The 18566-nt window shown below is 38.6% G+C and overlaps 1 protein-coding gene across 1 annotated transcript in view; it reads left to right on the top strand.

Annotated features, from left to right (window-relative positions):
* The window catches only part of LOC117345325 (arginine-glutamic acid dipeptide repeats protein-like), a 173819-nt gene that overhangs the window by 128907 nt on the left and 26346 nt on the right, over window positions 1-18566 (top strand). Inside the window, 2 exon segments of the mRNA XM_033908393.1 lie at window positions 16521-16653; window positions 17878-17979. Of these exon segments, the coding sequence (XP_033764284.1) occupies window positions 16521-16653; window positions 17878-17979 (235 nt within the window).

Raw genomic sequence — 18566 nt, 5'->3', positions numbered from 1 at the left:
TGTGTAAATACAGCAGGCAGCAGCTTCCAGTAGCTCCGATAAAACATACCGTTTCTCCGTCAGACGACAAGACAATGTCAATTTTTGAACTTGTATGATGGTCGGCCAATCAGAAACTGGTATTAGAGAAACAATGTCAGATTTACACCCGCCACGACTTGATGGCCCGGCAGTTTACGACGGTAGAGGTCTATTGATCAGTAATGATGACGGCCACCACATTCTCCACAGACTTGATGGTCAGCCAATCACAAAATATCTTGTCACTTTAAACACAGTTAAACATACCAAAAAGCCAGGTCCGCTAGCATTGTGTTTGCCAGTCTCTATTGATTCACTCAGACAGGAAGTGTCAGTGACAAGCGCTGGTGAGGCGAGCGACTTGGTCCAATACAAACGTATCTCTGGTGTGGAGTTTATAGCACGTCCCTGGGGACTCTGAGTCCTGCCTGCGTTTGTTATCAGTGTATACATGCTCCCTATATCCAATCGTCACTGTACATGCGGTTAGGAGTAATTTGTACATGATAGAAGTGGATTGGACTAATCAATACACACTTCCTCCTGTCAATTTGATGGGATGCTAGAAAAATAGTAAAATTAGCGTCTTTGTTTTGTGTTTGGTGTGTGTGTCATCGACAATGTCTGCGTAGCGCTGCGTTCCATCACCAGGGGGCAGGGCACTACATCACTGTGGTGCGAGGTACGCCAGGTTGGGTGACAAGTTGACGCTGGCGGCCCGCGATAACATTTGCATTCACAGTGTGCTATTAATACCCTCCAAGAGGCACTTTTTGTTTTCTGGTGTGTTCTTGTGTGTTAATTGTTGGTAAACGTCTCGACTGTAGAGGTTAAACAGAACAGTATCAAACCAACATTAGAGCAATTATCAGTATAACACAACCAATCCACAGATATCATTCCTCAAAATACATTATCAAATTAGTGTAAAACACTCCGAAACTGACAGCAATTTCACTGGAAGAAATGGTCATACATTTTAATATTGCCACTTAACACATCTGCTTGCTTGTTTAAAATTTTAGCATTGCCGAGAAAGAGCTGTAATATTTGAAATGTGATTAAGATGTGTGTTCAAGGAGATTTATGGAGAAAATTGGACTTAAAATGAAGATAAAATGTTTAATAAAGGAAATAATTTATACAAAATTTGACACAAATTTGATATCTAAATAAAACAATATTCATTATAGAACCATGAAATGACACTAGTACATTTTATGTAATTTAATACAATATATTATAAAGGTTCATAACTTCATAATATTTAAAAGGCAGCTTTAATGATAGAAGACGTTTCAGTAACAGACACCAATTGGTTTGTTTTATAAACGTTGTAACAGAAACCATTCACTGAATTTTTTTCATTTTTTTTTCAAGTTTTATTTTGTTTATTTTTTTAATTGTGTTTAATTTGATACATATTCTATAACATAATGTATTATGTATGCAGTAGTGTCAAGCTGTCACCCTGTCAGATCTGTCCAATATCTGTTATCTTCCCCACATCAGCTATTGTTGACAATAAAACACCCTGGTACAGGCATAAATGGCATCCCATTGTTGATAGCTGTTAATATATAGGTATCAGATCCCCACTATACACAGAGGTCTCTCAGTTATTTCGTCAGCGATAAATATTTTATTATTTAGCCTGTAGACATGTACGTTATACATGGGCTCCCTTTAGATTTTTAATAAACATATTATGCAGTTAAAATGTAAGTTTTTTTTAATTATGTAACTATTGGTACAACTTGAATGCATATTAGTATGAAATAAACTTCATAAAACATAATAATATAAAAGTTTTGCTAAACAAAGGTAATATTTTATAGATATATACACTGTTATTTTAATGTATGATGTTTAGACTGGTAACATTGATATAGCTATAAACTGTTGGAGAACATTCAGAGAAGAGATTTGTTGACAAATTTGTTAGATAAAAGTAGAGTTAAACCTTAAACATGTGCACAGCCGTGTTTATAGACACGTGGACAGAAACATCTGTCTGTTGGGTGTGATGGCTCCTAACATACCCAATTACACTAATCACTTAATGTCATTCTATAATTTACATGGTGATAGCTGTCTCCGTGGACTCGTGCTAGTCACATGACCTGTAACCATCTGTCAATCATAGCTTTGTCTGAGGACGGCTGAAGTACAGGATTCGTTTTAGGATGGAAGGGAAGCAACTCTTGTAAAATGGTCTGGTAGATTTCAAATTTCCTCTAGCTCTATCTTTGGCAAACAAATAGGTTTTGTTTTTCAAGACTTTTGTATTCAGGACAACTCAAAAACAAAATTCAATCAACATGCGTTTATGTGAAAAATAAAATAAAATCAATAGATAAATGCAAAGCATTATCAAATATCTGTAGTAAAATGAAAAAGATCTTCCAACACCTCAAATACAAAGATAATCAAAGATGTTCCTTGATGCTAAAACAGACACTTTTTGCTGAAAAGGTAAATGTGTTCATAATATGGGGAACTTTTTATGTAAATGATATAAATATCCAACAGCAAATTCTAAAAGGTAATGATAAACAGCTCGTAGCATTGTTATAAAAAGGTATCCTTGTTTTACTAAAACAATTAGCATCAGATTGGTTGTTTTGACTGTTGATAATGCTGTTGTAGATTCCAGATCTGACATCAAGCAAAAGATAATCAGGCACTCACATTCTGACCCAGTTCAAACAGTTGCTAAAACTTGTTTGAATTAATTGTAAACATTGACAGGAACAATTTGATGAAAGATTTTGAATTAAAGAAAAAGTAAAAGTTTGAAAAAACATTATGATAAGCTTGCTAAACACTCCAGTTTGACATATGAGAATTGTGAACAATCCAGATTTATTAAAATCATAAATATTGGTATAATAGATTGCAATCTGAAATCGATAACAAACCTAAAATGTTCAAATTAATAGCCAGTAAGATGGTAAGTAGCGGTATTAAAGTTTATTACCAGAACAGGATTCAATTAAGATCCTCTACACCGGAATCAAATATACAACATAGATCAGAATTAAATAAATTATTTGTGACTAGCAGTTCTATTTTCAACAGAATTTCTGATTTACAATCACATAAAAGTTCTTGATCCCCCCCCCCCCTATGCTATGGAAATAGTTTTTTTTTTGTGGTATTGACTAGAAATACAATTAATAATGGATTTATCCAGATTTCACACATATATTGAGAATTAGAAGTTACCTTCGTCGGATGCTGGGCTATTCAGATATTTTTTGTCCATAAGATAAATTTGTTGTCTTTCTTTTAACAATTAAGTATTTTTATCTGTTCGTCCTTAGATGTGCATTACATAATTATATATTTTATTCTGGGACTAAGAGAGTTGTAACAGTACCAGAGTATAACAATGGTAGTTAGGGTTGTAACAGTACCAGAGTATAAAAGTGGTAGTTAGGGTTGTAACAATACCAGAGTATAACAATGGTAGTTAGGGTTGTAACAATACCAGAGTATAACAATGATAGTTAGGGTTGTAACAATACCAGAGTATAACAATGGTAGTTAGGGTTGTAACAATACCAGAGTATAAAAGTGGTAGTTAGGGTTGTAACAGTACCAGAGTATAAAAGTGGTAGTTAGGGTTGTAACAATACCAGAGTATAACAATGGTAGTTAGGGTTGTAACAGTACCAGAGTATAACAATGGTAGTTAGGGTTGTAACAGTACCAGAGTATAACAATGGTAGTTAGGGTTGTAACAATACCAGAGTATAACAATGGTAGTTAGGGTTGTAACAATACCAGAGTATAACAATGGTAGTTAGGGTTGTAACAGTACCAGAGTATAACAATGGTAGTTAGGGTTGTAACAGTACCAGAGTATAACAATGGTAGTTAGGGTTGTAACAGTACCAGAGTATAACAATGGTAGTTAGGGTTGTAACAATACCAGAGTATAAAAGTGGTAGTTAGGGTTGTAACAATACCAGAGTATAACAATGGTAGTTAGGGTTGTAACAATACCAGAGTATAACAATGATAGTTAGGGTTGTAACAATACCAGAGTATAACAATGGTAGTTAGGGTTGTAACAATACCAGAGTATAACAATGATAGTTAGGGTTGTAACAATACCAGAGTATAACAATGGTAGTTAGGGTTGTAACAATACCAGAGTATAACAATGGTAGTTAGGGTTGTAACAGTACCAGAGTATAACAATGGTAGTTAGGGTTGTAACAGTACCAGAGTATAACAATGGTAGTTAGGGTTGTAACAATACCAGAGTATAAAAGTGGTAGTTAGGGTTGTAACAATACCAGAGTATAACAATGATAGTTAGGGTTGTAACAATACCAGAGTATAACAATGGTAGTTAGGGTTGTAACAGTACCAGAGTATAACAATGGTAGTTAGGGTTGTAACAATACCAGAGTATAAAAGTGGTAGTTAGGGTTGTAACAATACCAGAGTATAACAATGATAGTTAGGGTTGTAACAATACCAGAGTATAACAATGGTAGTTAGGGTTGTAACAATACCAGAGTATAACAATGGTAGTTAGGGTTGTAACAATACCAGAGTATAAAAGTGGTAGTTAGGGTTGTAACAGTACCAGAGTATAACAATGGTAGTTAGGGTTGTAACAGTACCAGAGTATAACAATGATAGTTAGGGTTGTAACAATACCAGAGTATAACAATGGTAGTTAGGGTTGTAACAATACCAGAGTATAAAAGTGGTAGTTAGGGTTGTAACAGTACCAGAGTATAACAATGGTAGTTAGGGTTGTAACAGTACCAGAGTATAACAATGGTAGTTAGGGTTGTAACAATACCAGAGTATGACAATGGTAGTTAGGGTTGTAACAATACCAGAGTATAACAATGGTAGTTAGGGTTGTAACAATACCAGAGTATGACAATGGTAGTTAGAGTTGTAACAATACCAGAGTATAACAATGATAGTTACATCTCCTGCTTAATGCTTAGTATTTTGGGAGTGTATAATCTGGCAGGGTGAGGTGTCCTGCTGGATGTCTTCGGCAGTGTGATTCAGTGAGATAGCACTTTAAAGCTGCCATCAGTCTGGCACTAACAAACATGAACATGCTGCAGCCTCCTAATACACACATACATGTGCATCTCTACCATCTTGCACACACAGAGGCCGTCCTAAATGACTTTAGCTGTTGATGGGACGTTAAATATTACAAACTGGATGGCTGTAGGTGACTGGGATTTTAACAGATTTTTTTAGTGGTGATCTTTTTGATTGAATAGTTTTGATTGGACAGATTTTTACATGTGATTCCATGTGTCCTTAATGTGTGTTGAGCAGAATATGACATATTTAGTTGTGTGTCATGCAGAATGTGTCCATAATAATTATGTTGAGCAAAACATGACGTATCTAGTTGTGTGTCTTGCAGAATGTGTAATTGCGTCACACAGAACATGACATCTACGTATGTCATGCAGATATTACACACTATTTTTTTGTCGTGCAGAACATGAACTCCATATCCATCATGCAAATATGGCGTCTGTGTATATATCTGGGATAGTCTTCATGCGAGGTTTTTATCACCAGAACATTACTAGACTTTGTAAGCAGTGTAATAAGACCCAATAGAACTTAGACAGAGTCCTTTCTTTGTTTAATGTTCTCTCTTCCAAAGTTTATAGATTTTTTATTGGAAAATATGTAATAACTATTTCAGTCTCTAAGTCAAAAGGAGCCATTTTCCAAGTTTATATATCATTTCTGTTTTTTAGTTATTTTTATGAAGGTGTCGCTGTTATTGATGCTTACAGTAGGGACGACTGTAATCATCTGTCTGTCCTTGACAACTAGGAGGTGATGAAAGCTACACCTAGAGGCCGTCAGTAGGATTATTACAGGAATATAGAATAGTACCTAAGGTCTTCTGTGATATGGTTTCTACCAAGATAAAATGAAAAAAATCACATTTTTCTGATGGTGGAGAAGTGCTGATAGCCCGGAGTCTTGTTTGTAGCTCATAAATCACGGGGCACAATAAACCTCTTGGTGCTTGATGACTTTCTGTCGACCTGAAAGTAAGGCTTTGATTATCGTTTATTGGAAATCATTTTTGGTTTATAATGATGACAAGGTGATTTATCAACTATGTCAAACAACTTGTCTTCAGGACAAAACAGCACCTGTCAATTTTATATATGGAACTAATAGCGAAATGTTAAGTAAATAGGAAATTATTCAAATGACATTAAGTATTTTGTGATGTTATTCTTAAATTATTTTCCATAATACATCTTAACCATAGCAAATCGTGATGGCATTCAGAGTATTGTGAGTGCCATGGCCCGATAGTAATTTGTTAAAAATATTCAATATACTAAAATAATTCTTCAATTCCTCTATTAACAATTAACTATTGTCAGCCATCAACAACACAATATCATTATAAGTCACAATAACATGTGATAACAACTTTTTATTATCCCTGATTGAAGATCAGAAGGGGACCATTTCTGGGAAATAGTTGAAGAGGACTAATCAAACTCAAGCTTCACATACTACATCCTTATGAGTTTCCATCTGGCTCAAAGAGTCGGAGATCGAGGTTACTATTACTATAAATAGAATATTGGTTAATGGACGATATAACTCTATCAGGTTCAAGTAGACCTATCAAACTCAAACTCCATACATTGCTTTCTTATTGGGAATGGTTTCTTAGGGCTTCTTCTTTTTGGATCAAAAGGGTCAAATGCTAAGAAATTTAGTATCCCGGCAATAACTGAAGTTCTAGTGGACCAACCAAACTAGAAATTCCACACACTACTTCCTTATTTGGATGGCTTGCTTGGGATTTCTTTCCAGAGCAAAATGGCAATGAACTAATTAGAAGGATTAACATCAATATTCAGCAATATCTTATGTATTTGTGAAACTGGTAATATATATATACGTATATCAATAATACATGTTCTATGTTTATATGTGATCGTTTGTAATTTACCTGTGTCTTGATAAAGGGGAGGATTGCCTCGAAAATTCGACAATTTACTAGTCTGTACTGTCGTTATTACTACTTGACAATTATATCAATAATACCTGTAATATATATGATATCAACAATATGGAGTACTAGAAAACCCACATGCTACAGGAAAGTGACCCCAATACCTTTTTAGGCACCACTCAGGAAGAGAAACCGAATGTACTACCACTGCATCAACTGACCACCCTAACGAAAGTACACTGTAGAATTAAGGTAATCTTTGAACAGAAGATACAACACTGGGTGTGGGGTGTCTGTCAATCCGTCTGTAAACATGATAGGGTGTCTGTTTGTCCATCTGTAAACATGGTGGGGTGTCCGTCCGTCCATCTGTAAACATGGTGTACTGGAAGTGGGGTGTCTGTCCGTCCATCTGTAAACATGGTGTACTGGAAATGGGGTGTCTGTCCGTCCATCTGTAAACATGGTGTACTGGAAGTGGGGTGTCTGTCTGTCTATCTGTAAACATGGTGTACTGGAAGTGGGGTGTCTGTCTGTCCATCTGTAAACATGGTGTACTGGAAGTGGGGTGTCTGTCCGTCCATCTGTAAACATGGTGTACTGGAAAGTGGGGTGTCTGTCTGTCCATCTGTAAACATGGGATACTGGAAGTGGGGTGTCTGTCCGTCCATCTGTAAACATGATGTACTGGAAATGGGGTGTCTGTCTGTCCATCTGTAAACATGATGTACTGGAAATGGGGTGTCTGTCTGTCCATCTTTAAACATGGGATACTGGAAGTGGGGTGTCTGTCCGTCCATCTGTAAACATGGTGTACTGGAAGTGGGGTGTCTGTCCGTCCATCTGTAAACATGATGTACTGGAAATGGGGTGTCTGTCTGTCCATCTGTAAACATGGTGTACTGGAAGTGGGGTGTCTGTCCGTCCATCTGTATACATGTTGAACTGGAAGTGGGGTGTCTGTCCGTCCATCTGTAAACATGGTGTACTGGAAGTGGGGTGTCTGTCTGTCCATCTGTAAACATGATGTACTGGAAGTGGGGTGTCTGTCCGTCCATCTGTATACATGTTGAACTGGAAATGGGGTGTCTGTCCGTCCATCTGTAAACATGGTGTACTGGAAGTGGGGTGTCTGTCCGTCCATCTGTAAACATGATGTACTGGAAATGGGGTGTCTGTCTGTCCATCTGTAAACATGGTGTACTGGAAGTGGGGTGTCTGTCCGTCCATCTGTATACATGTTGAACTGGAAATGGGGTGTCTGTCTGTCCATCTGTAAACATGGTGTACTGGAAGTGGGGTGTCTGTCCGTCCATCTGTATACATGTTGAACTGGAAGTGGGGTGTCTGTCCGTCCATCTGTAAACATGTTGAACTGGAAGTGGGGTGTCTGTCCGTCCATCTGTAAACATGGTGTACTGGAAGTGGGGTGTCTGTCCGTCTCTAGATGGAAAATATGCTGCACAAAGGCTGTCCATCCATACTTCTGTAACCCTGGTAAATGGTGACGTTTGACAGACAGGCGTTTGTTAGGACCCTTCACTTTCCCAACCTATTTTCATGAAACTTTGTCTGCAAGATGTATACATAAAGTAGTTGTGGGGTTAAATTACTTTATAAGAGGGACATTAATTATCTGGTATAGTAAGCCCATGCTACCACTATCGATAAAGTTGTTCAAAGCTGGGGTTTGGTTTATAGAGTTATAGTCTTTCCGATCCCACCCTATTGGATGATGAATTTGAGTCCATTAAAAAAGTATATTAAAAAGAGTGGCAAAAAACAAAGTAGATCAGAGTAAATTAATAAGAATAGGCGTATTGCTTGATATTAGTACAATTAGGTATTTTATAAACTAAGAAACTTTGAGTACCCCTGTTTTTATTCTGTTTCTGAACTGTAAGCAAACATGAATCCCTGAAATCGATAGCCGGTCAGTAGAGGGTCATCCAGGCATGTTTTTCTATCACTTTCCAGGGCATTTTGCATTTAATGCTGAAATTATGGGCATATTTTGTCCTTTGACAAGACAAATTACCCCCATTTAATCGTGATAGTATATAAAAGGCCTCTGGTTCAGTGATGTAGCTACAAGCTACTACAGGGGGATTCCTCATCATAATGACCATTACATGGCTCTTGACAGACGATACAGTCAAAAAACAATATCCCATTTAATATTACACTCTCATAGTGTTGTCTGGAGAATCATCTCTCACACTCTAATGGTGTTGTCTGGAGAATCAACTCTCACACTCTCATGGTGTTGTCTGGAGCATCATCTCTCACACTCTAATGGTGTTGTCTGGAGCATCATCTCTCACACTCTAATGGTGTTGTCTGGAGAATCATCTCTCGCACTCTCATGGTGTTGTCTGGAGAATCATCTCTCACACTCTAATGGTGTTGTCTGGAGAATCATCTCTCACACTCTCATGGTGTTGTCCGGAGAATCATCTCTCACACTCTAATGGTGTTGTCTGGAGAATCATCTCTCACACTCTAATGGTGTCATCTGGAGAATCATCTCTCGCACTCTAATGGTGTTGTCTGGAGAATCATCTCTCACACTCTAATGGTGTTGTCTGGAGAATCATCTCTCACACTCTAATGGTGTTGTCTGGAGAACCATCTCTCGCACTCTAATCGTGTTGTCTGGAGAATCACCTCTCACACTCTAATGGTGTTGTCTGGAGAATCATCTCTCACACTCTAATGGTGTTGTCTGGAGAATCTGCTCTCAAACTCTAATGGTGTTGTCTGCCATGGAGAATCATCTCTCACAATCTAATGGTGTTGTCTGGTGAATCATCTCTCACACTCTAATGGTGTTGTCTGGTGAATCATCTCTCACACTCTAATGGTGTTGTCTGGAGAATCAGATCTCACACTCTAATGGTGTTGTCTGGAGAATCAGATCTCACACTCTAATGGTGTTGTCTGAAGAGTCATCTCTCACAATCTAATGGTGTTGTCTAGAGAATCTGCTCTCAAACTCTAATGGTGTTGTCCGACGAATCATCTCTCACACTCTAATGGTGTTATCTGGAGAATCATCTCTCACACTCTAATGGTGTTGTCTGGAGCATCATCTCTCACAATCTAATGGTGTTGTCTAGAGAATCTGCTCTCAAACTCTAATGGTGTTGTCTGGAGAATCATCTCTCACACTCTCATGGTGTTGTCCGGAGAATCATCTCTCACACTCTAATGGTGTTGTCTGGAGAACTTGATCTCACACTCTAATGCTGTTGTTCACAGAATCTGCTCTGGTACTCGAATGGTATCAATCTGCTCTATCAAATACTCTGAGCAGTTTAAGTCCTCTATGTTGAACAATGTCTGCTGAACCAGTCTAGGTGTGCCTTCGCTTTGTTTAAATAAAGTCTGATACCAATGGGTATACCAATTGTTTGATAGTCGATGTTCAACATTATAGTGGTGTGCCCGGGGCTGGGGCTATTAGAATACATCACCGAGTGTCTCATCTCTAGGTGTATCCCGTAACCTTGTCCTCACCCCCTTGCAGATATCCCCATGGTATCGGAGGGTGCACCTTTTGTCTGTAAGTGCATTGGCTATGTTAATATCTATGTGCATAGTGCATGTTGTACTATAACGTATGTGTCCCCTCTCCTCCAGCCTTGCGAGTGTAACACAGCCAGGCTTACCCACCAGTGTGTACACTGGGTTTGGTAGTGAGGCTTTATACCGTACAGGCCTGTCTGTATACACTCTCTTATAAACAGGCCGCCATATTGAATTGAACGGAAGCCGTTCACTTGACTACTTTCAAGTCGTGTAACACCACTTTTACAAGCATGTAGCAGTGTCCAGGGCCGGTACTGAGTAAGTGTGAGCTGTTTGTCCATTGTTTGGGGGAGATATTTGTTGGTTGCCTGGGTTTTCTTCTCTAGGACAGAAGAATACTGTCTGTCAAGTGCTGCTCCCTGTGTATACTAAGCTTGTAGACTATTTTTACCTGTTTTCTGCCTGTTTCGTCCAGTATTGTGTGAATTGTTGATGGTAGGTGTGTTGGATGGTTTAGGGGGATTATCTAGACTGATACATGTCTGTGGGTATAGTCCAGTGTGGTCTGAATGGACCCACCATTGTTATGTCATTATAGACACTGGTGTATTGGGAAGGTATGAACACAGAGCATTAAAGGGCCGACATGTGTATCAGAGACAGGCAATCCCGTATGTCTATAGACATAGGAGACTGGGGTGTACAGTTAGGCACTAGCCAAGGACACAAACAGCCCTCTCAGGGATGTGTAAAGGGTTGGACTTAATCCCCTCACAGGGGCAAGGTAATGTTTGCCCCTCCTGGTGTAAGCTATGAGATATTCTTTCTGACCCCTCCCTTCATCACTGTTGTATGATTATGTTTATATCCATATTTTACTCTGAGAAGTGGGAGGGAAGTAATATTTGGAGAAATTGATTGATTGATTGATGGGGCTTAACGTCCTTGTTCCGGTTATAACCGAGCCTAGGACACTTTTTTGGAGAAGAAATCCACACTGGTACATGTATAGACCCGTGTTGTGTAGTGCATTGCATGTTTACATATCGCTGTAATTCTACAGTATATCCCAACACTTGTACACATGTGCCTGGTATACATATTAAACATTCAGTATTCTGACTTTCCACAAGCATCGACTTGCCATTTATGTATTTATCAATGGATATCCAGAGTAGTGTATTATATGATAGATCTGCAGTTTGTCAGAAATACCAATATATCACCAAGGGTGCAGTGATGTAGGATTAGATTGGTTGGGTGACATATTCGCCTTTCACCTATAGGGGACTGGGGTTTGATTCCCTGATCAGACATCAGAAGGTATGGGGTCGCCTGTCTATATGGGTTTTCTCTGGGTACTTCAGTTTCCTTATGTCTTAGAATCCTTACACATTTCTATCCAGACCTACAAGAGTGAATCATAGTATAATTTGTTTCGCAGTTGCTGAAAAATAAATGTTTTAATTTCATTAGAGTGCATACGTGAGGTATTCTGATATAAGTTAGTAAAAGATGTTACATTTCGTTACCAAATCAATCACTGACTTTTACAATGTGCTTGCGATAAAGATCGATGTAAAAGAAAAGTTCTACCAATGTGTGCTAGGAAATTGTACCAGAGGATGTTAATGTTTAGAAGGGAAAATGTTAAAAAAAAACCAAATTCACAAGTCTGACTTTTAAGCCTATCTGCCTTCTTGGGATTCTCACATACATTTAGTTTTAAATTAAACCCGTTAGGAAATGTATAGATTGGGGGATTAGTTAGTGTTTGACATGTTAGTAACATGGTCCATCCAGAGAATGTAGACATTTTGTAGGTAACTTTGTAACTTCGTGTATAGAAAGCAATGTGTGTGATATATGATACAGACCGGCTTTGCTGGACATGTAACTGCATGTGTTAACTGAAATATAAGTATGTAGATATACCAGGTATGTAGATAAACTTATATAGGCTCTCTGCTGATCTCAGACTGTAAAAAATCTCGTTAACACCTGAAAGCACATATATTGTGGTAGCTACACCTGTATATTCCAGGTGAGGGGATATCAGTAAAGTTAGTTTGATACCTTAGTCTCTATCTGTACCTGTGTGTTTACAGCACCATTTAATGTATAACATTTCCGCTAGGTGCTTAGAGAAGGGACATGTAGCATAAAGAGTATAGACAATACGTTATATCACTATTATGTGTTACAAAGTTATCAGACCCTTTTCATCCATTAACAGTACTTTGACTGTTTAAACTGACTGTATGGCTTTTACTAAAAGTCAATATAATTAGTATACCAGAGATTATACAACCAATGTGTTAAATATTGGCTATTACACAGAATATCAAGTGAAGGACCCTTTTAAACAGTACATTGATTTGGAGTGTGTTGCTTTTGGTATGGACGTCTATAGTAAAAATCATGGAATATTGGAAAGCTTGCATGAAAATCGACTTATAATTAATCTGTAAATATTTTTAAGGTAATTCTAGGTTGTTTGTGTATGAAATACATCGTATGGTCGATATTCTGCAGTCATAGGTCAAAATCTCTGTAGCTTTATATCATTTTCCAGATATTTACTGGTCAGAAATCATGAGTGCTGTTGGGTTATCTTAACTGAAAAGGGTCAAAGGTTACAGTATCAGGATGGCTATCTGACCTTGAGGTCGACCTTTATTGATACAGGTGGTTGTCTATACCTTGTGAAGTCAAAGGTTATAGGTGTACATCATCTTGGCTTTTGAGGTCAGAGGTCACAAATACAAGCTGATTGACCTAAAAAGGCCAGTAGTAATGGGAATAAGGTGGTTGCTGGCTTTTTGGAGGTCAAATGTTGTATAGTTGTCTAACCTGTGGAGGTCAGAAGACTTATTTGACTGGACAGGTTAGTGGTAGGCCTTAGTTCTACACACACCCTGTTTGACACAGAAATCAATGGATGGTCCAGGTTTATGTACCACATCCAGCCTTTTGGCTATTGTCTTTAGCTCTGCTGGCTATTATAAGCTCTGTTATATTAATATTGATAGCCCTTCAACACACCAGATAACTACATTTATGACAGATCTGACAGGCTGTCCGACAAGTTTATGTTGGCCTTAGATGGCCCATCATTGTTGGCCATGTGCATGCAGATGTGAACATCATTGTTCATCATTACTGGGCCTTCTATATGTCATTTACACCTCAATGAATGCAGGTGAGTTCACTGTTCTATAAGGTTCTACCTGTAACACCTTACACAGGTATAAGGGACACAGGTGTGAGATCTCTGTTCTATAAGGGTCTACCTGTAACACCTTATACAGGTATAAGGGACACAGGTGTGAGATCTCTGTTCTATAAGGGTCTACCTGTAACACCTTACACAGGTATAAGGGACACAGGTGTGAGATCTCTGTTCTATAAGGGTCTACCTGTAACACCTTATACAGGTATAAGGGACACAGGTGTGAGATCGCTGTGCATCCTTGTTCCCTTTCAGAGTCGGCCCCGGAGAGATGTAGAGAAACATACCATTGCTAGATGAAATTAGGCCATATATCTGTATTAGGTGCCCACACAGTTCAAGAGATACATTACATATGATATATTAGATCTTCTTTAGGGAGCCCTAAGAGATGAAAGGCCACAATCCAGGCTCTGGACCTCTAGTAGAGACCCCCAGCAGATTTATATCTCCTTTAGGGAGCCCCAATAGATGTCTGAGACAGGTGTTTCAGGCTCTAGACCTCTAGTAGAGACCCCAAATCAGATCTAGATCTCCTTTAGGGAGCCCCAATAGATGTCTGAGACAGGTGTTTCAGGCTCTAGACCTCTAGTAGAGACCCCAAATCAGATCTAGATCTCCTTTAGGGAGCCCCAATAGATGTCTGAGACAGGTGTTTCAGGCTCTAGACCTCTAGTAGAGACCCCAAATCAGATCTAGATCTCCTTTAGGGAGCCCCAATAGATGTCTGAGACAGGTACTGTTTCAGGCCCTAGACCACTAGTAGAGGCCCTAACAGATCTAGATCTCGCGACCTGGAGGACCTGGAGGACCTGGAGTCCAAGAGATGTCCAGACACACACTTCAGGCTTTAGACCTCTAGTAGAGGCCCAAACCAGACCTAGATCTCCTTTAGGGAGCCCCAATAGATGTCTGAGACAGGTGTTTTAGGCTCTAGACCACTAGTAGAGGCCCCAACAGATCTAGATCTCGGGGCGACCTGGAGGACCTGGAGTCCAAGAGATGTCCAGACGCACACTTCAGGCTTTAGACCTCTAGTAGAGGCCCAAACCAGACCTAGATCTCCTTTAGGGAGCCCCAAGAGATGTCCAGACACACCCTTCAGGCTTTAGACCTCTAGTAGAGGCCCAAACCAGACCTAGATCTCCCTTAGGGAGCCCACCAGAAGTGAAAAGACACCTCATAGTGTAGAACAGGTGTTTTACTGCCTGATGGTGATGGACAGTCGCCACACAAAACAATGTATTCCTTCTAGATTTATTCTCCTATAAAACCACTGGCTAGTTATCAGTTCATTAATCTGTACAATAACCAATAGAGATGCTGCCAGCCCTTTGTAGTGGTCAGTCTGGACTTTTACCAGCCTGTTGTAATGGTCAGTCTGGACTTTTACCACCTTTTGTATTGGTCAATCTTTCACTTGACCAAATGCCAAACTCTAATTATGTGATTCATTTCCACCTACCTGAAAGTCTATTGAATCTCCCATGTTCACCTGTTAGCCTACCTTTATGTTCTGTTATAATGTTCTGGATTTATTTTGTAGTTTAGATGAAGTAGTTTATATGTTTGACAAATGTAGTAAAGTACTGTGTGTTTGATACAATTTCCTTACCACTATTTTTTTTTTTTACTATTTGACTTTGTGAGTTACACTTTTCTGAACACTATTTTACTGCTATGTAAAGTTGACTATACATTTACGTTATATACTTTCCATTGAGAACATGTGAGGTTAGAAACTTTCTGTATAGCTCCTGTTTTTGACCTAAACACAACCTGGTGTGTCCTAACCCTAGATGTGCATGCCCAGACACTCTCAGGTGTTAAACTGACAACAGTGTTGAGAGACATGGCCATAGCTTCTGTAGATACCTACATCACACAGATGTTTGTAACAGACCAGACTTGTAGTGTAACATGATATAATGTCAAGACATTTAAGACAAGCATGGAATAGTTAGAATATATTATAGAATTCCCGTGTTATAACATCAGAGGGACACCAGTTGGGCTGGCCACTTACACTCAAGCTGATGTACTTGTGTATAGCCTTGGTCGGTAAATTTTCTGTAATAATATTTACTGCCAGGTTTTGTGAATATCTTATTTAACATGTAAATGTTAATTTTCAGCAAATTATTCTAGCTACTGCAGTCTAGATGATAATTCAAAGTTTACCGAGATATAAATGTCCTTATTTCCAGTTCACATTCTGAAACCATGTATGATTTGTGTTGGAGTTAAGGGTATATGCTACCTTACACATTATACCTGTGATTCTGTTAGCGTTAAGGCTCTATGCTACCTTACACATTATACCTGTGATTTTTTTACAGTTAAGGTTATATGCTACCTTACACATTATACCTGTGATTTGTGTCAAATTAAAGCAATATCAATGTGTTAGAGTTTCTCTGTAGTGTGGAACTCCTGGAAAAACAGTATATATCATATAATATATATGGTAAAAATTCCAACCAGGAATTACAAAAAAAAAAAAAAAAAAATGAGAATCGGGGAGACATTTTGGAATTAAAGCAATAAGGGTGGTCATTGTTGCCTACTTATCAGTTAGGAGTCCTTATAAGATTGGATCTTTACAGAGGATTTCTTATTGCACAAGTTAGCTGTCAGAAGTTTGGCGGTCAAAAGCTTGATATGTTATCCTGAAGGAATATGTTATCCACACTGAATTATGCCATTTACACACATTATATGTGTCTGCCTTCTTCGCAGGGAGAACTGGTCGAGTACTACTATTTCTGGAAGAAAACTCCTGGTGCCACATCAAATCGGCCCTACCGAAGACACAAACGTCCGGCTTTCAAACGCAACACTCGTTCCCAACGCCCGACATCAAGTGACTTCTGTAAGTATCTAACTCAAACAGATCCTCATTTGATGCTGCTGAGTTCTTCGGCACATGATTGAGGAGATCTGTTTTATGTATCTTATATGATCTATTACTGGATTATATAATATTGAAAAATAATTATGAAAATATTATCAAATTGCACTGTTTGTTGATGCCAATGAGAAATATCTGGTTTTCTTTCCATTCAAAAGATTCATCTGCTGAAAGGAAAAAAAGTATGTAATGGATGTAAATCCTGTTATGTTATCATTACACACCTCTACATTGACAGTTTGGTTCTCTAACTGCATGTAGTTTCACTTGCATTCTGTTCTTGCACCAAAAAATTATGCCCAACTCTCATGAGGAATGTGGCAAAGAAGACAGGTAGATTTTTTTCTCGACGGCCAAAACTTATACAGATGTTGAGTCTATGTTACATCTGGGTTTTGGAGTCTCTTCTACACCATGGATGCTAAATCATTTATTGTAGATCAGAATAATTGATAAATATTCTTTAGGCTATAAGTATGATTAATTAGGAGCATGTAAGTAAAGTATGGACATATAGATATGTACGGTAATGTTGAAATGTAACAGTCACACTGTCGGGCCGAGGGGCTCTCATCTGTCAGGACAGGGCGACACCAGGCAGACAGAAATATTCCACACCTATCAGTCAGAATTGACAAGTGTTGGAGCAACTGATCTAATGACACTGGACCATCTTAACATATCTGGTACAAGTTCCACAAGCATACCTCGCATCCTCTATCCCTTAGGATTAGCATGGCTACTGTTTACAGGCCATAGAGATTGATGAACATTCTTTTATTAATGTTGTCTATAGTCGTACACACAATGGCATTATCCAGAATGATAAACTTTCTGTCTTTTTATGCCTTGAGTCAATTTATACATTGACTTTAGTTTTGTTGATAATTTGATTCTTTTGTAAATATTTGGTATTATATTTATTGACCTTGGATGACTTTTACTATTTGTGTTGACCTTGGATAACTTTTACTATTTGTGTGTTGACCTTGGATTTCTTTACTATCTGTTGAACTTGGATGACCTTTACTATCTGTTGAACTTGGATGACCTTTACTATTTGTGTGAACCATGGATGACCTTCACTGTATATGTTGACCTTGGATGACCTTCACTGTATATGTTGACCTTGGATGACCTTTACTGTATGTTAACTTTGAATGACCTTTGCTCTTTGTTCTGTAGGTGACCAGAGTTGTTCAGCCAGTGAGTGTTCGGAGGATTCTGATGACAGTGGTGCTAGTCGAGAACTGAGTGGTTACTCTTGTCGTCACTGTAGTTCTACAGGTAAGATATATGTCATCTCGTTTACAGAACAAGGATACCTACCTATTATATATTAGTACATGGACGGTCCGACCCCCGGTGGCTGCCCTTTAATTGGTATATGGAATGATCCAACCTGATGGGGCACCCATATTTGAAGTGAATTGTTTAAACGTGATGGGGAACAAACATATTGGTACATGGACTGTTCCAACAGGACTGGGGACACCTATATTGGTACACGGACTGTTCCAACAAGACTGGGGACACCTATATTGGTACATGGACTGTTCCAACAAGACTGGGACACCTATATTGGTACATGGACTGTTCCAACAAGACTGGGACACCTATATTGGTACATGGACTGTTCCAACAAGACTGGGACACCTATATTGGTACATGGACTGTTCCAACAAGACTGGGACACCTATATTGGTACATGGACTGTTCCAACAAGACTGGGACACCTTTATTGGTACATGGACTGTTCCAACAAGACTGGGACACCTATATTGGTACATGGACTGTTCCAACAAGACTGGGACACCTTTATTGGTACATGGACTGTTCCAACAAGACTGGGACACCTATATTGGTACATGGAT

Source organism: Pecten maximus, chromosome 16, assembly GCF_902652985.1.
Source record: "Pecten maximus chromosome 16, xPecMax1.1, whole genome shotgun sequence".
Lineage (NCBI taxonomy): Eukaryota > Metazoa > Mollusca > Bivalvia > Pectinida > Pectinidae > Pecten > Pecten maximus.
Note: the sequence above shows the minus strand (reverse complement) of the source record. Positions and strands in the feature narration are given on the sequence as shown.